The sequence below is a fragment of the Vombatus ursinus genome, unplaced genomic scaffold (genome assembly GCF_900497805.2).
Source record: "Vombatus ursinus unplaced genomic scaffold, bare-nosed wombat genome assembly UNPS02014798.1, whole genome shotgun sequence".
Lineage (NCBI taxonomy): Eukaryota > Metazoa > Chordata > Mammalia > Diprotodontia > Vombatidae > Vombatus > Vombatus ursinus.
Genome location: NW_020954576.1, coordinates 78321698 through 78343033, shown reverse-complemented (window position 1 = coordinate 78343033; position 21336 = coordinate 78321698). Strand labels below are relative to the sequence as shown.

The 21336-nt window shown below is 36.2% G+C and overlaps 1 protein-coding gene across 2 annotated transcripts in view; it reads right to left on the bottom strand.

Annotated features, from left to right (window-relative positions):
* LOC114049604 (serine/threonine-protein kinase MRCK alpha) overlaps positions 1 to 21336 on the bottom strand; it is a 410500-nt gene that overhangs the window by 304641 nt on the left and 84523 nt on the right. For both annotated transcript variants that reach the window (XM_027870863.1, XM_027870864.1), the window contains exon 2: positions 13753 to 13844. In XM_027870863.1, coding sequence (XP_027726664.1) covers positions 13753 to 13844 — 92 coding nt within the window. The remainder of the gene's footprint in view (positions 1 to 13752; positions 13845 to 21336) is intronic.

Below are 21336 nucleotides of genomic sequence, written 5' to 3'. Positions count from 1 at the left end.
ATGCAATAGAATACCCATGCCTTCAGCAACATGCCTGAAAAATATTTTCTTGCTTTTCAACCATTTATCGCTGCGAATCTACATTCTCCTACCTGACGCAAATCAAGACACCCTTAAGGTCACAAATGACTGATACCGATCTAAGATCAACTGAAACTGCTGACCTCCATGCTGCAACCAAATATTCAAATGCTTTCAAACAAAAAAGCAGACACAACAAAGTCATTAAAAAGCTAGTTAATTTTTAAAATAACAAATAGTTTTCATTTTTTTCATTATTAAGTACATAGTAGTTAGATTTTTACAAAATAATGAACATTTTAAAGTATATCTTACTGAAGTTTCTTGAATGTGGCCTTATTTGATTATAGCTAAATATTAATGCGGCCTTCCAACATGAAAAGATTCCCCAGCCTTGTGCTTGTCCTCCCTGAACACTCCATTGCCCAGGATCATATATAGCCAGTTAGAGGAAAGAATAGGACTTAGGTCTTCTAGATTCCCAGGCCAGTTCTCTTTCTACTACTTTCAGTTACCCTCTTATTATTATTATTTAATCTACGTCAAACTGTAACTGAACAAGATATCCATCAAGTGATCATTTAGTCTTTGCTTTCTTAAAGTCTTCTAATGAGAGAATCTTCCATCTAAGGCAGTCCATTCATACTTTTAAATTGATCTAATTTAGTGGAAACTTTTCCCTAAATTAATCATAAATTTCTTTCTTTCCAGCTTTTATCCATCACTCCTAGTTTTGCCTTTCAGGACCAAGTAGAACAAAATTAATCTGTCTTTCATAGGCAGCCTTTGAAGTCCATATAGAAAGCAATCATGTCTTTTTCTTCTTTAACCTATCATCACCTTCAACTGATCTTCAAATCATATTTTCAAGACCTGGTCACCCTGCTCTAGATGATTTCTATGCTTCTGGTTTAGAAGCTTCTATACTTTTAGTTTATCAATATCATTCCTAAAATGTGGTGCCAAAATTGAACACAATACTCCACATGTGATCTGACTGGAGCAGAGTATAGGAAAATGATCACTTCACTAGTCTTGGGCACCCTGCCCCTAAAACTACATTCAATTTCTTGACTACCACTATTAACTCATGTCAAGACTCTGCAATCAAATAAAGCTCTCAGATCTTTTTCAGATGAATGATTGTCTAGATGCATACTCCCCCATCTTGTGCTTAGGAAATTAACTTTTTGGACCTAAATATAACACTTTATACATATATACACCTATTAGATTTCATCTTATTATATTTATCCCACTGTTCTAATTTGTCAAGATCTTTATGAATTCCAACTTTTGAATTCCAATGTCAACCAGTGTGTTAGTCATTCTTTCCAGCTTTCTGTCTTCTGCAAATTAGGTAAGAATGTCATCTATATGTTCTTATCTAACAGACTGATAAAATAACAAAGCACCAAACACAAGTCTCTAGGGTATGCTTGCAATGTATAAGTTGAAAAAAGGGCCCATTATAATTCATCATTCGACTAGTTACAAAACCTACCTAAATGTTATAGTTTTAGATTCCTCCCAGTTAATGACAGCCCAGTCTCTCTCTTGAGCTCCATTCCCACATCACCTACTGCCTATTAAACATTTCCAAACAAATGTCCCATCAGATACTCAAATGCAAGCTCTCCAAAATAAAATTCATCTTATCCTGGAAACCCACCCTATATCTTAACCTCCCTGTTTATGATGGTGAAACAACTATACTTCTCATCACCCAAATTTGCAACTTCATAGTCATCCTTTAATCTGCCCTCTTCTTCACCATATATACATATATATATTTATATCTCCACTAAAAGGTCAAGTTGAGTCAATTCTACCTCTGCTTCTCTCTCTGACCCATTATCTCCACTTACCATCACTACTCTAATTCAGGCATAAATCACCATTCATCTGGACTATTGAATGGCTTCTTAATTAATCTCCCTCATTCAAATCTCTTCCCTTTCTAATTCATCTTCAGTTTTTGCTGCTGTTGTTTTCAATCATGTCCAACTCTTTGTGACACAATTTGGAGTTTTCTTGTCAAAGACGTTGGAGTGATTTGCCATTTCCTCCCCCAGCTCATTTTACAGATAAGGAAACTGTAGTAAACAGAGTTAAGGTTACATAGCCAGTAAGTGTCCTAGGCCAGATTTACACTCAGGAAGATGAGTCACAGCTGACATAATGATATCCCTAAAGACAGATATGAAATGTCATTTGCCTGATCAAAATCCTCCAAAGACTACTCAAAATATCTAGGGTAAAAAACAAGCACTTTATTTGGCATTTAATCAATCAACAGCAAGCATTTATTATTTAAAGTCCTTCACAGTCTGGCTTTTTTTTCAGGGGGGGAAGGCAATTGGGGTTAAGTGACTTGCCAAGAGTCACATAGCTAGTAAGTGTAATGTTTCTGAGGCCAGATTTGAACTCAGGTCCTCCTGACTCCAGGGCCAGTGCTCTATCCACTAGGCTACCTAGCTGCCCCTGCTCCTAGTTTTCCAAGCTAATTAATACATTAGCCCTCGTGATTGCCTCTACATTCCAGACAAACTATCCTTATTGTTCCTCAGACTTGAAGAACTTGTCACCTCTCTTCTCTGTACCATGCCTGGAACAGACTCTCCCTTCAACTCTACCTCTTAGAATTCCTAGCTTTCTTCAAAGCTTAGTTCAAGTGCCACCATCTGAGGCCTATTCAGTTCCCTCACAGCTGGAAGTATCTACAGCCCTCCAAAAAAAACCAAAACGTTTTATTTACCATTAACATTTTTATTCACTTCCACTCATACATACTGGTTTTCTCAATTAAATGTAAGCTCCTTTAGTTGCCAGCAAGGAAAGTTTCATTTGTGTTTTCACATTCTCAGTGCTTAGCACAATGTATCTAACAAAGAATAGGTATGTAATAAATAATTTACTCATCAACTAATTCACATCTCTCCATCTTCTCCACAAAAATAGCATGGAAGATGCCATCTGAGTTAAAATATATGCAAATTATATATCTAAAAGCATTCCACTGGTCTAACAGTCTAACAAACCCATCAAAAAAGGAAATGAACCTAGCTTTATGTAGCATGATCTTGAGAAAGCCATCCTAGAATGGTTAGTCTCCCCTTCTATCATTTCCTCCACAGCAATCATGCTCTTCCCAGTTAATAATCAAACTCAGAACAGAATTTTCCCTTGCTTCCTCTACCTTTTGAAGGATGAAATTATAATTAAACCAAGTCAAGAAATTTTTCTTTGCTCTAATTACAGCAGAGAGAACTCTAGCAAATTTCTGAATGACTCAAATCCGGTCATTTTATTTTAGCATTTTATCATGTTTTTGTACAAGACTTGTAATATGTTTTCAAAATTTCACATCTATTCTGTTTTCTTGTCTAAGTGGTTTGAAGTATTAAAAAAAGACAGTATCACTTCTATTTCTAAACCTGTGTTCATCTTCACCTAAATTATCTATACTATAGTTCCCTCACCACCCTACTCCCTCTGATTCTCAGGTTTCCTCACATCTTCTTAATATATAATGCTACTCTGACCTTCCACTTCTGACCTATTCTATTTCTTTAAAAATGTACTGTTTCAGAGTCATATTCACTCAGGAGTGTGTCAACAGTACTTAAATTTGCCCTTTTTACAGGTGAACCTTTGACTAACCACATCTGTCACCTACAGGAGACATTTGTGAACAGAGCTTGAAGCTACAAAATTTACTGTTGGTTCCTTCCTTGGATTTTTTGTTGTGAACATCACAGCATCTCTATTCTTATTCTTCCTACACTATAGTTACTTTATATTAGTACATAGTTTGGTGACAATGTTCTCCCTCTTTCTTTCAATTCAAAACTCTTCTGCTTATATTCACAAGACTCCAGGCAACTACAATCTAACCAGCCTTGTTTGGTGCAATTCACCCCAGACCTAGTGGGAGCCTGTCATTCCAATATTTTAAGCTGTGATCCAGAAATCCAAATCCCATTCTCAGACACCATTTTTTAACCAACTGCTTACTTCCATATCTGCCTTTCTCTTTTGAAGTCCTTACTTTTGACTGGAAGCAATGATGAATGCCACCTCTCTTATTAAATATGTGACCTTGGGGAAATCACAATCTCTCTGGTACTCAGTCCTCTCCTCATTATTGTCATTATTATCATCATTATTATCATTTTTGCTAATAATAACAATAGCAAATAACATTTATATAGCACTTTAAGGTGTGCAAACACTTTATGTGTCATTTTATTTAATTCTCACAAAAATCCTGGGAAGAAGTTTTTTGTTTTTTTGCAACATGGTTAATATGAAAATATGTTTTGCATGACCTCACATAGATAACTGATAGCATACTGTTTGCCTTCTCAATGGGTTAGGGTAAGAGCATGAGGGATGAAGAGACTTTGGAACTCAATTTTTTTTTTAATGTTAAAAATAAATAAAATTTTTAAAACCCTGGGAAGTTGGTGCTATTCTTATCCACATTTTAGAGATGAGGAAACTGAGGCAGGTATTAAATGACTTTCCCAGGGCCACTCAGCTAATAACTGTCTGAGGCAACGTTTGAACTCAGATCTCCAGATCCAAGGCTCTAGTGCACCACCTAGCTATCTAAAATAGATACTATTTTTAAAAGGGGGAAATTGGACTAAATAACCATTAAGGTCCCTATGAGGTCTAAATTAAAATAGAAACTAAGGCCTAGGGAGATTAAATAATTTACCCAAAGTCACAAAGGTTATAAATTGCAAAGAATGGGTTTCAACACAGATAATTCCAAAAGACTAACAAAGACTTGATCATTGGACAGGGAATCCAGTAGGGTTATGCAATCATTTCTAGGATTTTTCAAAGCATCTTCCTAACTGCTAATCTGATATTTTTCAATTATTTGCTATTCCAATGGATGCTCCACAAACATTCCAAATGCAACACATCCAAAACAGAACTCACAATCATTCTCCCATACATCCTCTTAACTTCCCTGTATTTTCAGAGCACCACCATTTTTCAAGTCACCCAGATTTGCTATCCACAAGTTGGTTCTTCACTCTCATTCACCATAATTACCCCTATTCAATAAGGTGCCAAGTCTTGATTTCAACTCAGCATCTTTCACATCTGTTCTCTTCTTTATTTATACCAATCACTCTAGATCCATTTCACCTCTCACCTGAAGTACCAAGCTTCTAACTGGTCTTCCTGCTTCCAGTTTCTTTCTTTTCTAATCTAACCTCCAAACACCTAACAAATTAGTATTCCTAAACTACAAGTCTGACATTGCTACTCCCCCCAAGAATCATTCTGTTGCCCTTAGGATAAAACACAAACTACTCTGCTCAGCCTCATATTCTAACTGCAGGCTATCTTTCTATGCTGGTTATACATTATACTCCCCTCACATATTCTAAGCTCCATCCAAACTTACTTATTAGTTATTCTTTTTACATAACTTCTGTCCTCCTGCTCTCTCCTCTAGGTCTTTGCATAGACTGTCCCTCCACCCCCCACTCCTAAAATGTTCTCCTTTCTGAGGCAGCTAGATGGTGCAGTGAATAGAGCTCCGGCCTTGAAGTCAGGAGGACCTGAGTTCAAATCCAGTCTCAGACACACAACACACAACATGTACTAGCTGTGTGACTGTGGGCAAGTCACTTAATCCCAAGTACCTAGCAAAAAGAAAAAAAAGAAAAAAGAAAAAGAAATATTTTGCTTAATTATATGCCAATAAATCTGACAATCTCAGCAAAACTGCTGAACATTTACAAAAATATAACTTACCTAGATTAACACAGCAAGAATAGAATGCATAAATAACCGCATCTTAGAAAAAAGAAACCAAACAAGCCATTAATAAACTCTTTAGGAAAAAATCCCCAGGGCCAGATGGCTTCACGAATGAATTCTACCAAACACTTAAAAGAATAATTCATTCCAATACTATATAAAATATTTGGAAAAAATAGGTGAAGGAATCCAACCAAAGTCTTTTAATAATACAAATATTGTGCTGATATCTAAACCAGGAAGAGCCAAAACAAAGAAAATTATAGACTAATTTCCCTAATGAATATCAACGCAAAAATTTCTAACAAAATACTATCAAGGCAATTATAGCAATATATCACAAGGATTATACACTATGACCAGGTAGGACTGATATCAGGAATGCAGGGTTGGTTCAATATTAGGAAAACTATCAACATAATTGACCATATCATTAACAAAACTAACAGAAATCATATTATCTCGATAGATGGTGAAAAGATTTTTGAAAAAATACAGCACCCATTCCAATTAAAAACACTAGAGAGCATAGGAATAAAGGGAGTGTATTCCTTAAAATGATAAGCAGTATCTATCAAAAACCTTCAACAAGCATTATATGTAATGGGGATAAGCTAGAAGCGTTCCCATAAGATCACAGGTGAAGCAAAGATGGCCATTATCACTACTCTTATTCAATATAGTACTAAAAATGCTAGCTACAGTAATAAGAGAAGAAGAAATAAGGCAAATAAGAAATAAAGCTATCACTCTTTGCAAATGATACGACGGTATACTTGGCGAACCCTAGAGAATCAACTAAAAAACTCCTTGAAATAACAAGGAGGTGCAAGCACTCGAACTTTAGCAAATGCACAGGATATAATATAATATAATATAAACCCACATAAATCATCAGCATTTCTTTATATGACCAACAAAACCTCTCAGCAAGAGATAGAAGGATAAATTCCATTTAACATAACCGTAAACAATAAAAAATACTTGGTAGTCTACCTGCCAAGACAAACCCAGAAACTATATGAACACAATTACAAGACACTTTTCACACAAATAAAGTTAGATCTAAACAATTAAAAATATATCAATTGCTCATGGGTAAGCTGAGCAATTATAATAAAAATGACAATTCTGCCTAAATTAATTTGCTTATTCAGTGCCACAGCAATCAAACTATCAAAAATTATAGTTGATACAGCTAGAAAAAATAACAAAATTCATCTGGAAGAACAAAAGGTCAAGAATATCAAGGGAATTAATGAAAAAAAAAATACAAAGGAAGGTGGCCTAGCAATATCAGATATCAAACTATATTATAAAGCAGTAATCATCAAAACTATCTGGTACTGCCACATCACACTTATCAGATTGGTTAACATGACAAAATAGGAAAATGATAAATGTTGAAGAAGATGTGAGAAAATTGGAACACTAATGTCTTGCTGGTAGAATTGTGAACTGATCTAACCATTCTGGAGAGCAATCTGAAACTATGCACAAAGGGCTATAAAATTGGACATACCCTTTGACCCAGCAATAATATCCCTTCTAGGTCTGTATCCCAAAGAGATCATAAAAATGGGAAAAGGACTCACATATACAAAAATATTTACAGCAGCTCTTTTTGTGGTGGCCAAGAATTGGAAATTGAGGGGATGCCTATCAACTAGGGAATGGCTGAACAAGTTGTGGTATATGAATGTAATGGAATACTGTGCCAGTCGCACCGTGCACTCTCCTTCTAACAGGAGCAGGCTTCCAGGGTCATACTTACCAGTCCTCGGAGCCCACCCGGATAAAAATAGAGACGAGCCGATCGGGAGGTGCAAGCACTCGAACTTACTCAGAGGCCATCACAGCAAGGCCAGGCAGGAAAGCAAGAGCAGGAGCAAGAGCAAGACAGAGCGAGCTCCGACCCCTACCGCCCCTTATATACCTTCCTAGCCCCTCCTCCTCAGCCCGCCTACCAGTGAATGATTGTATGATCAGATACCGGAAGGGGATGTCTGGGGTTAGCACTGCACCAAGGGAGAGGACGTGACAAAGGAAGCTAGGCCCAGATACCGGAAGGAGACATCTGCGGTTAGCGCTGCACTAAGGGAGAGGATGTGACAAAGGAAGCTAGGCCCGGATACCAGAAGGAGAAGTCTGGGGTTAGCACTGCACCTAGGGAGAGGACTAGACAAAGGGAGCTCATTCTCTGCCATCCCACTCCCACGTGGCACAGCCCCTTGCCTCAGGAGCACATGCTCCGGCTACTTCCCCGTATCCTGTTCCTAACCCAGTTCATCACAACTCCACATGGCACAGCCCCCTGCCTCGGGAGCGTGAGCTCCAGTTACTTCCCAGTATCCAGTTCCTATCCCAGTTCACCACAACTCCACGTGGCACAGCCCCCTGCCTCAGGAGCGTAAGCTCCGGTTACTTCCTAATATCTTGTCCCTGCCCCATCTTGCCATAACCCCCAAGTGGCACGTAGCCAACATCAGACAATCCCTCACAGAATACTATTGTGCTATAAGAAATGATGAGCAGGCAGACTTCAGAAAAACCTACAAAGACTTATACAAACTGATGCTGAGTGAAGTGAGCAGAACAAGGAGAACACTGCACACAATAACAGCCACATTGTGCGATGACTGACTTTGATAGACTTAGCTTTTCTCAGAAATGCAAGGATCTAAGACAACTCCAAAAGACTCATGATGGAAAATGCTATCCACATCCAGAGAAAAAACTATGAAGTCCAAATGCAGACGAAAGCATATTATCAGTTCTCCTTTTGCTTTGTTATTTTGTTTTATTGCTTCATTCTCATGATTCCTCCCATTAGTTCTAATTGTTCTTTACATCATGTCTAATGGGAAAATATGCTGAATATGAATGTATAAGTAGAGTCTATTTCAGATTGCATGCGGTCTTGGGGAGGGGAGAAGAGAGGGTGGAAATGAATGTTGAAAACTAAAAATAAATTAATTATTTTAAAAAATCTTATTAGACCCAAAAAAAAAAAAAACCATAAATAAATAAATAAATAAATGAAAAATAACCTATCTGGTACTGGCTAAGAAACAGAAGAGTGGATTGCTGGAATAAATTAGATATAGAAGACACAGTAGTCGATGACAATAGTAACATACTGTTTGATAAACCCAAAGAGCCCAGCTTTTGGAATAAGAACTCACTATTTGACAAAAACTACTGAGAAAACTGGAAAACATAAGGACACAAACTAGGTATAGACCAACATCTCACATCATGTACCAAGATAAGGTCAAAATGGGTACATGATTTAGACATAAAGGGAGACACCATAAGCAAATTAGAAGAGCAAGGAAGAGTCTACCTGTCAGATCTATGGTGAGGGGAAGAATTCATGACCAAACAAGAAATAGAGAGTGCTATGAAATATAAAATAGATAATTTTGATTATATTGAATTAAAACGTTTTTGTACAAATAAAACCGATGCAACCAATATTAGAGGGAAAGCAGAAAGCTGGGAAACAATCTTTACAGCAAGCTTCTCTAATAAAGGCCTCATTTCTCAAATACATAGAGAACTGAGTCAAATTTATAAGAATACAAGCCATTCCCCAATTAATAAATAGTCAAAGGAAATGAACAGGCAGTTTTCAGATGAAGAAATCAAAGTTATCTATAAGCACATGAAGAAGTACTCTAAATCACTTTTGATTAGAGAAATACAAATTAAAACAACTCTGAGTATCAACTCACACCTATCAGATTGGCTAATATGACAAAAAAGGAAAATGACAAATATTGGAGAGGATTTGGGAAAACTGGAATAATAATGCATTGCTGGTGGAGTTGTGAACTAATCCAGCCATTCTGAAGAGCAACTTGGAACTATGCTTAAAGGGCAACCAAACTGTGCATACCCTTTGACCCAGCAATACCACTTCTAGGTCTGTTTTCCAAAGAGATCATAAAAAAAGGAAAAAAGACCTATATGGGCAAAAATATTTATAGCTGCCCTTTTCATGGTAGCAAAACATTGGAAAATGAGGGGACACCCATCAATTCAGGAATAGCTGAACAAGCTATGGTATACAAATGCAATGGAATACTATTTGCAATAAGAAATGATGAATAGGCAGATTTCAGAAAGACTTGTATGAACTGATACAAAGCGAAATGAGCAGAACCAGGAAAACTTTGTACAATGTATCAGCAGCACTGTGTGACAATCAACTATGAATGACTAAGCCCTTCTAAGCAACACAATGATCTAAGACAAGTACAAAGAACTAATGAAGGAAAATGCTATCCACATACAGATAAAGAACTGGTGGATTCCCAATGAAGATCAAAGCATATTTTTCTCACTTGCTTTATTCTTTTTCATGTTTTTTTTTCCCTTTTGATCTGTTTCTTCTTTCACACCCGTGACTAACATGGAAATGTTTTACGTGATAGCACATGTATAACCTATATCAAATTTCCTACCATTTTCAGAATAGGGGAGAAGAGGAAGGGACAGAGAAAAATTTGGGAACTCAAAACTCAAAATCTTGTAAAAATGAATGCTAAAAATTGTCTTGATATGTAATTGGGGAAAAAAATACTATTAAAAAAAGAAAAAAGAAAATGAGTGACAGATTAAATAAGAAAGCAAAACCCCACAACATGTTGCTTACAAGAAACACATTTTAAAAACAAAGACATAAATAAAATAAAACCGAAAGGATGGAAAAAATTTATTATGTATTGAGAAAATCGGAAAAAGCAGGAGTTGCAATCATTTTGCCTGAAAAAAAGAAAAACAATCCAAAAATAAAATGGAATAAACAAGAAAACTACATAATGCTGAAAGTAACTACAGACAACAAAGCAATATATTAGTAATACACTCATATACTCCAAATGCCTTAATATTCAAATTCATAAAGGAAACATTAATTAGAGCTACAAGAGAAAATAGAGAGTAACACGACAGTGATAGGAGACTTCAATATTTGTCTCTGAGTTCTGGATAAATCTAACAGAAAGATGAACAAAAGAGAATATATGGAAATAAATAAACATCTTGAAAAAATTAGAGCTAAAAGCCTTATGGCATGCAATTTGGAATTATGCAAATAAAATTACTAAAATGTCCATACCCTTTAAACCAAAGATTCCATTACTGGGATTACACCCCAAGGAAGCTATCAATAAGAAAGCCCCCATATGCACCAAAATATTTATAGTAGCATTTTTTTCTGAAAGCAAAGAATTAGAAACAAAGTAGATGCTCATAGATTGGATTTTAAAAATTGTGGAACAAGAATGCAACAGAATATTACCATGTTACAAGAAATGACATATGTGATGAAAACAGAGAAGTATGTAAAGATCTACATAAACTGGTGCAGAGTAAAGTAAACAAAGCCAAGAAAACAAAATACATAATAACTGTAATAACGTAAATAGGAAAAAACCACTAAAAAAATCAAAAGTGAATGTAGTAACAAAATTATAATGATCAAGCACAATTCTGGGCCATATGAGCAAACAGACAAAGAACTAGACATTTTCCTTGATCCCCACATTTGATCTCAAACTTCTCCAAATCTGAAATTATACGCTTAAGATAAAGCAACTTCAGCTTTCTCCATGGTCTAGGATGCCTAGGAAAAAAAAAGACCGAAACCTGCAACCTATGAATTGATTCTCACTCAATACAGGCACAGAAGAACCTTTTAAAAAAACCATTAAAAATCATCTATCTAAAACCACAAGCAAGTATCTTGTGTAATAGGTATACAAGAAGCTTTACTAACAAATACAGGAATAAAGCAAGGATGCTCACTTTCCCCACTATTATTAGATATAATTCTAGAAATGCTAGCAATAATAAAACAAAAACCAAAAAAATCTAAATATAAATAAAGAGGTGATAAAACAATCCCTGTTTGCTGATATGATGGTTTACTGGGAAAGTCCTAAGGAATCAGCAAAGACACTAATTGAAACAATTAATAGCTTCAGTAAAGTTGCAGGCTACAAAATAAATCTTTAAAAAAAGATCAAGTATGACCTGAATGAAGAAATATGAGATATCACCCCCAACCCACCCATTCCTAGAGGTGGGAGGTACACAGATGCTACACATTGCACACATTTTCTAAATTTTTAAATGTATCAACAATTGTGCTGATTTTTTTTCTCTTTAAAAAAGTACTCTTTGTTATTATATTGGACAGCTCTCTGGGAGAGAAAGGAAGACAGATACTTGGGGTAACTATGATAAATGTAAAAAACTGAAGACACCAATATAATTTTTTTTTAAATCTGTAACTGGGGAAGGAAAAAGTTAGGTCCAAATCACAGCTCTGCTACTTACTAGCTCTGTGACCTTGGGTAAGATCACTTACTCTCACTGTTTCCCCATCACATTAGATCGGAGATTTTTAACCTTTTTCATGACTTAGGCACAAAAAGTCACCTTTTCAGCAATCTGGTGAAGCCTATGGACCCTTTCCCTAATACAGTTTTTAAATGCATAATTTAAATTGAGTTATATTAAAATAGTTATCTAAAAAATTGTTTTAAGTTTTTGAGTTATCTAAAAAATTGTTTTAAGTTTTTGACCTCAAGTCAAGAATCCCTAAAATAATAGAATCCTGTCTAAAGTCTTTTCTAGCATTAAAATCATAGTTAAGTGATAAATTGTGTGATATTAACAAATTTCAAAAAAGTTCAGAGAGGAGAGGAAACAATAAAAGCTAGAGTGGTCAGGGAAGCATCACAGAGATGGAGTTAAAAGTTGAAAACTGGTGAATGAGTAAGATTTGCATGTGCAGAAGATAAAAGAAAGAATATTCAAACATAACCATAGGGACAAAGATGGTATATTTATTTAACAATAAGATAGTGGTCTAACTACAGTTTGGCACATATTAGGGGATAGTGAGACCTTTAAAGATCAGGCATTGACATAGAAACAAAAGATTAACGTTAATGAGCAGCACAATGATATTATAAAAGCTGCTTTAAAGAAGAATGATCTAACAATTGTTCCAGACAGACTGGAATGGTACAGCTTGGACCCTGGTAAGCCAGGTAGGAAGGTGTTACAGTGAAACAGGAATGAAGCATGAGAAGCTGGACTAGAGTAAGAACAGTTGCATGTAAAGCCATAATTAGCAAGGTGACAACTGGGGATTTGCCCCAAACTGCCATATTTAGAAGGCTCTGACAGAACAGCACAGAAACAAAAGAATTAGAAAAAAAAATAGTTAAAAGAGAAAGCTACTAGGTGGCTTGATAATATGAGCTGCCCACCCTCAAGGTAGCTTCTCCATTACCAGCTTTGAAGCTATATCTTAGAATCTCTATTTTCTTCCCATGGAGTTTGTACTGCCTTCTCTCCATCCTCAAAGTGTGTGCTTGCCTGTCTAAGACCCAAAATTTCCTAGCTACAGCTTTGAATATAGAAGACATGATGGGATACTTGGGAGATTCCATAAGAAATAACAAGTGACTTGGCAATGGACTCAATAGCAAGATAAACAAAAAGACAGCTTAGGCTTTAGGCAGGGTTAAAGTAGAAGAAAGTTGTGTGCAATAATAAGGATCAAGCAGTTGAAAGCTGAAGTTCTGGAAAGAAGACAAATTCAATTTTGAACATATAAAGTTTGCTGTAGATAGTAAGGCAGCCAAGGGAGCATATTTCTATGCCAACAAAGTAGATTCTGTAAGTATATGAGCTCCCCATGCTTTGCCAAGGAATTCCCTGAGGAATTTCCTTTGAGAAAACAAGTAATTTAAAATTTAAAATTAAGATAAAATTTTTAAGTCATCACTTCTTTCCAATCTTCGTTCCTATACTTTGAGATGTATGATAAAATGGAAAACAATATTTTAATTTATCCACACACAGTAAACAAGTGACTTCCAAAAAAAGTTAACATTCCATAGAATCTTCATATCTTACCTCCCCAAAAGCTCCTCTACCAATCACCTTTAATATTTCAAAGTCTTCTTTATGTAATCGCATCTGTTTCACTTTAGAAGTGAATGGTTTAGCTGTAAGAAAAGAACATCATCTATTACTTTTCAAAAGAAGATGAAAAACTATACAGAAAGTATAAATTTTTACACAATCATATTACTTGCTAAAAGTTCAAACAATTATTAGTAGACCCTAAAAAATTCTCATTAAAATTTAAAGAGGAAATAATTTTAATAACCAAAACCAAAGTTTGTTTTTTTATTCAGTTACGTCATTTGGGGAAAATATAAAGTCATGCATCTTAAAATGCTTTCAAATATCTCTGCAGCTCAATGTAGCTATGCAATAAAATTATAAATGTATTTCCATGTTAAAAGTACACATTTCAACTTTAATATATTTCTTGTGTTAGTCCTAGAAAGAGAAACAAGATTTCTAAAACTAGTTCAAACAGATGAAGCAATTTCAACTATTTCATCAGAATTTTAAATGATAAAATATATTGTATCACTATTAGTAACATGATAAAAATGTTTTTAGTTATTCTATTAGCACAGAAAACATACATTAGTAATTAAAGACAAACAACAAGAGAAAAAGGAATGAACCAAATAATATAAAATATGAGGCTAATATCTGGAATAAAAAAATCATGGTGGCACTTTTAATACTCTTTAAAATTTCTGTGACATTTAATTACTTTCTGTGAGGTAAGTTAATAAGTTTCAAGTATAGAAAGAAATCTAACATTAAAAATTTTTATTCCATATTTCAGTTTATTCCTATTAACAGCCAAGAAACCAAAAAAACAATTTTAAAACCCAGAGGTTTCACATATGATTAACTCCTACTCAACAATCAGTATTAAGGCAATAAACTGATTGGATTTTTAAAAATCTATTTACTTTATTATAAGGTTTAATTCTATTATAAAAATGCCATTCTCCTGATAACTAATTATAATCAGACAAATTCCAAGTCTGTCAGGTTCTTACAGTTGTAGCTTCCAATAGCAAACATTTTTAATTTCCAAAAACTCCTTAAACTGAGAAGCTCAAGCTAGATTTGTGGCTGACAATGCCACATTTTAAAACCAGAGATTCAGGTAAACTGTACTTTAAAAGTGTTTTTTTAACATTATATGATAATGGAATTTAGTTGTCAAGTTATACATTTATCTCAGACTTTTCTGAATTGGGGGACAGGGGGTTGATGTTGAGGGGATTTCAGGTATAGAACTGGAGAGAAGGAGCTGAGGACAAGATGGCTGGAATTTTCTTGGTAAAGAAGGTAGAGAGAAGAAGGAGCTGAGGACAGATGGCTAGAATTTTCTTGGTAAAGAAGGTAGAGAGAAGAAGGAGCTGAGGACAGATGGCTGAAATTTTCTCAGTAAAGAAGGTAGATAGTCAGCTGGAAGCAAAGAAGCATCTTAACTAGAGAAGAAAGAAGAAAAGATTTGGAACAGACGCTGTGGCAATAGAGAGTCAAAATCAGGGAAGAGGGAAAGGATTTGTGAGCCCAGTGAGAGCCCAGATGGGATAACAAATTTATAGAGGATCCTAGTCAACAAAATCATGTGACTTCTTCCAGTGATATTCAGTAACACCTGAGTAGAAGTGGAGAAGGTAGATGATAGGAGCAAGCTAGGGCTGAGGTTTGGAAGGGATGAATGATGAAAAGACAAGGAGGCAGGGAATTGGGCATAAAATTAAACTGATTAACTATAGGGTCAAGATCATAAAGAAAGGCCACACAGGAGGGATGATGGTGACATGCTAGCAAAGCAGGGAAGGGTTAGTAGGACAGGATATCACAACAAGGACAAAGAACCGGTTTAGGGGAGTAAGGTACAAAAAGAGAAGGGAGAATAAGAGAATATACAAATAGTCTGAGAGAAGAACTACAGAGTTGGGGATGAGGGGAGAGTGATGAGATCAAGGCTATGTGAAGTAGACTAAAAGTGCAGATCAGAAGAGATGAAGTGGCTAACGGCAGGGGAAGGGAAATTTTACCTAGGCAGCCTATGATACATGAGAGGAGGGATATGATTCGAGCCCTCCACACCTCCACTAAGTTTATAGAGTCACAAAAAAAAAAAAACCAGAATGTAATTTTAAAAAAAAGTACTAATTAGCTGTTAAGCTGACTGTATAAATATGTCTATACCCTGACCCCCTTATCCTGTGCAAACACCTCTCCAATTGAGTTAAGTAGGAGATACCAACAATGGCTGACAAATTAGCCACCCTCCAGAAAGCTTTAAATAGTTGAACCATGAGAAGCCCCACAGAATCAAGGCTTAGAGTTGTCTATGGAATATAAGGGGGTGAGGAATCACCAACTGCCTTCCCCACATCCTGGGTTGTCAGTTTAAGAAACATGGCTCCGGCTCTACTTTTAGCTATCTTCAGTGACAATCAGCGCTTCTGCCTGTTGCTGACAATGAACTTGAGTTTGTTGACCTACTGCTAAACAATGTCAGCTGGACAAATTCTCCCATACTAAGTATTCCAATCACCACCTGTGTGAATTCACAAAGAAACTTTCTTCTCTAAGTTCAGATATTTTAAGTTCTCCAAAAAAGATATTGCAAACAAATTGCTTATGATAAACTAAAATCTGAAGTTGAAATTTGTTATTTTCTATGGATGGAAGGCTGCTATGAATGAAAATGAGCATTTATTATAATACAATCATAGTATCTTCAAGTTTATAGAATCATAGACCTAAAGTAGAGCTGAAAAGGAACTATGAGACAAATCTAATCCAACTCCTTCATTTTAGAGATACAGAAATCTGAAAGGGAATTCAGAAACAACATAGTCTTAACCTGTACCTGAAAAAATTATCCCTTCCATAATACTGCTGACAAGTGATCATCCAAGGAAACCTGCTAAAATGGAAAAGTAGGAGGAAACAGTACAGTCCAGCTTTCTCAGACAACTACTCTCCTCCCAAAAAAGGTCTAGGAAGAGTACTAGACCAAGTGGGAAATCAAATGAGAAAACACGGTGAGCCACTATTCCAGCCCAAGATAGTGAAGTCTGCCCACAAGCAGGTGGCTAAGGTAGAAAATCTGAGACAGAGGTGGGTCTGCAACTCTATGGCTCTCATCCCAAAGGAGGATCAAAGGCCTGAAATGGTCATGGATCTAGAGCTCTGTTGCTCTGACAACAGAATGGGATCAGTCTCAGGACAGAGGTGAGTGATTTATAGTATTTGTTGTGGACTGGGGGATGGGGTAAGAATGAAGGTGCCTACAGCTCTTCTGCAAAACCTTCCTTGCTAGCTGACAGGGACTAAAAACTGTCTAAGGAAGTTCCCTATCCAAGGGCAAGCCTATTGTTGTGGTGCTGAGATCCAAATTGGGAACCAACCCTACTAAGCTCAGACTAGAAAGGAAGTGATTTTGGACATAATGAAATTTTGCAAATTCCCACCCTGAGCTTTTCCTGAGATTCTTAAAGAACAGAGCATTCAATACCCAAAGAATTTAATAGCAGGAGCACACAAGGCTTTAATAAGCCAAAATTGCCCAGAGTCCTGCCCTAAAACCCCAATTTAGAAAAATGAATAAATTTTAAAAACAATGAAAAAGAGCTATTAAATAAGGATGACCAAAAGCAAAACCCAGAAGAAAAGAATAATTCTATAAGTATTTAAGAAAAAAACCTCAATGAAAAATGCAGCTTAGTCACAAATTCAACAAAAATTTCTTGAAGAAATGAAGTTATGGTTTAAGAGTTCAAATTATATCATAAATGAAATGAGAATTTTAGAGCCAAGAATTTGAAAAGAAATTGGAACTATAGAAGGATTTGGAAGAATTAACAGTTTAGTATAAGATGTACAAAAGCTTAAGCAAGTAACAGACTTCCTAAAAATTAGAATATACTGAATGGAAATTCATGACTCCACGAAACTAAAAGAAAATTTAAAAACAAAGTCAAAAGACTGAAAAAAATAAAGAAAATGCAAAGAGTTTCATCTCTAAAACAAATGACCTGGAATAGAGAGCAAGGAGAGATAATTTTAGAATCACAGGGTTACCTTAAAGCCATTACCCTAAAAAGGCTCAAGAAATCATGAAAAAAAATGTGCAAAAATATTAAAAGAAGAGAGCAAAATGAAAATAGAATCCACTGGTCATCACCTTTAAGAAGCCCCAAAATGAAAATTCCCCTCAAACATAATAACCAAAATCCAGAGCATCTAGGTCAAAGAAAAAAGGTGCCAGAGAGAAAAAATTAAAGTACCAAAGGGCAATACAGTCAGGATCATACAAGATAAAAGGAGTGGAGAGACTGGAATACAATAATCTAAAAGGTAAAAAGATATAGGCTTACAATCAAGGATAATTCACCCAGCAAAACTAAGCATAATCCCATGGATGATTAGAGGGGAATGAATGTTCAATGAAATACAAGGCTTGCAAGCATACCCCAGGAAAAGGGCAGAATTGAACAGAAAAGTTTGAAATAAAAAGGAATTTAAAGAAACATAAAAAGGTAAATACAATTATGAAATGATTACATTCTCATAGGTGGTGATAAAAGTGTCCACAGGGGATGATAATGTTATTAGAGGTTATAGAGGAAGTTAAGTAAGACTGAGGGTCTGGAGGGGCAGCTAGGTGGCGCAGTAAATAGAGCACAGGCCCTAGAGTCATGTGAACCAACTCCAGCCTCAAACACATCATTCTTCTTAGCTGTGTAACTCTGGGCAAGTCACTTAACACCAATTGCCTCAAGACTGAAGATCTGGGAATGGTTTTGTTATATTTTGGTGTTCTTAAAAGGAGGGAAAAAATAATACACTAGGGACTGAAGTGGGATAAAGAGTAAAGGAACATAATATCTCAAATAATCACAGTGCACAAGTAGATTATACAAACAAGGAGGAAGGGGTGCTGAGAAGCAGTTACCACATGAACCTCACACTCTGAGGTTCTGCCAAAGGATGGCAGATTATACACAGAGAAATTGGTATTGATCTCATCAGCTCCTATGGATTCAGTTATCATCTCTATGCTAATGCTTCTCAAATCTGCTTTCTTCAGCCCTAACCTCACTGCTGATTTCCAGTCTTGTATAGCCAACTGCCTATTGGACATCTTAAATTGGAAGTCCCAAAATACATCTAAAACTCATCTTAATCTCAACATATCCAAAAAAGAACCCATTATCTTCCCTCCAAAAAAATCCTCCCCTCTTCCTAATGTCAATATAACTATCAAGAGTGCTGCCATCCTCCTAGTCATCAATGTTTGCAAACCACATGTCATCTTCAATTCCTCACTATCTCACACTACTATTTAATACCACACCTTTATTGCTAAGGCCCGTCGATTTTACCTTCATAACGTCTCTTTCATATGCCCCATTCACTTCTCTAACACTACTATCACGTTGTTGAAGGCTTTCATCATGTCATGCTTGGACTATTGTAGCAGAATATTGATTGGTCTTCCCTACCTACAACCTATCCTTGACCCAGTTCATGCTGACTCAACTGTCAAAGTTATCTTCCTAAAATGTAGGTCTAACCATGTCACTGCACTTGCTCAGTAAACTCCAGTGGCTTCCTGTGACCTCCAGGATCATATATAAAATCCTTTGTTTGGCATTCTGAGTCCTTCATAACCTGCACTGTGACCCCCTTGTTAGCCTTCTTACACCTTCCCACATGCTTGTCAATCCAGTGACACTGACCTCCTTGCTGCTGTTCAAACAAGACACTTCATATCCTGACCCTGGTCATTTTCACTGTCTGTTCCACATTCCAGAAATATCTCTCCTTTTCTCTGTATACTGGCTTCCTTCAAGTTCTAGCTAAATTCTACTTTCTACAGGAAGACCTTACCAATTCCTCTTAATTCTAGTGCCTTCTCTCTATTAATTATTTCCAATTTATTATCCAATATATTTGCATAGTTATCTTTTCATTAGACTGCGAGCTCTTTGAGAGCATGGACTATCTTTTATCCCTCTTTGTATCTGCCATACTTAGCACAGTTTCTGGCACATAGTAGGTGCTCAATGTTTTACCTGAGTGACTACAGAAATATATTAAACTCAACAAAAAAAGGAAGAGGACTTGAAGGATAATTACCTTGTAACCTGTGTAAAAAATAAATTGAAGAAAAAAGCAGGAATCCTTAGATTCCATCAAGAGGTAAGATATCAGTGCCTAGGAGGCTGGAATGCATAGCGGTAGGGTAGATGGTAAGGTCCAGAGGACATTAAGATGCAGTGACAAAGCATATGGTAAGACCTTGCGGTCCTTGATCTCTCCAAAGGGACAGAGTTAGTGATTCCCATTTCATGCAAGCTAAACAGAGCTCAACTCCAATCTTGGGCCAGCAGGACGGAAGGAAGATACATCACCACCAGGCCCTCCCTCCTTGCCTTCCTTTCTTTCTTCAAAAAATGGGTCCAACCTCCTTTTCCAAACATTATATACTAGTCACCTTCACACACACTACATTCCAGTCACACTTGTCTTCTTGCTATTTTTCACCAAAAATACTCCCTCTCCTCTCTCCTCATCTTTGAACTGGCTGTTCCCTACATGTCTTGTACATGGTATTTATCTCTGCCACCTGGAATTCCTGGTTTCCTACAAAATTTTGCTCAAATACCACATTCTACATGAAGTTATTACTGAAGACCACACCCAAAAGCTTATGTCCTCCTTGCTCAAAATGTTTATTTTGTATCTGTGTCAAATATGCTTATTTTTGTTACATGTCTCCCTGATAGAATGTAAACCCCCTAAAAGCGGAGTCTGTTTTTCTTTGCTGTTCTAGAGGTAGTGTTTAATAAACGCTGTTTTTTAATAAATGCTGTTGACTGCTTGAAGAGAGACAAAAAGGATAAAAATTTAATGCACTGTGCTAAGCTACCTAAATAGGTAGTGAGGGCGTTTGATGAACCTGAAAGGACCCTGAAGCTTGTAAACACTGGAATCTGAGATGAGCTAAAGTTAAGCCTAAACTCTTAACATCTAATTCTTAGGAAAACTGCTAAGAATGAAATAAAGGCTGTCATTCTTCTTAAGCCTTGAGAATGACTAACGCTAACTAAGCATGGGTAATCAACGGTAAAAGTGTAGTGTGAGAAGTAACCAACTACACTCAGGTTTTGATTTCTTTAATTATTGTTATAAACTATGCATGATATTTTAATGTAAAATTTGAGATTACCATTTATGCTTTCATTTCAATGAAAAGTTCTCACTTTCTACATTATCCCTAGAGAAAGTCTGGCCAAACAATTCACACAGCTACATACCCAAGGCTTTGCTGTTGAACTTGTGGCACAGCTACCCAAATATCAGGCATGAAAGAAGAAACAGATCTGTGCAGGGCTGGCTTTGCAAATGCAGACATAAAATAACACAGGATCATAAGTGAGAAGTAAAACTAGAGATAATGAGCCTAACCTACGTATTGTACAGTTGAGGTACCTGAAGCTTAAATGACTTGCTCAAAGTCACATAGATGATAACCAGCTGAGCTGGAATTTAAATCAAAGTCATTTAATTCCAAATCCAATGGTCTTTCTA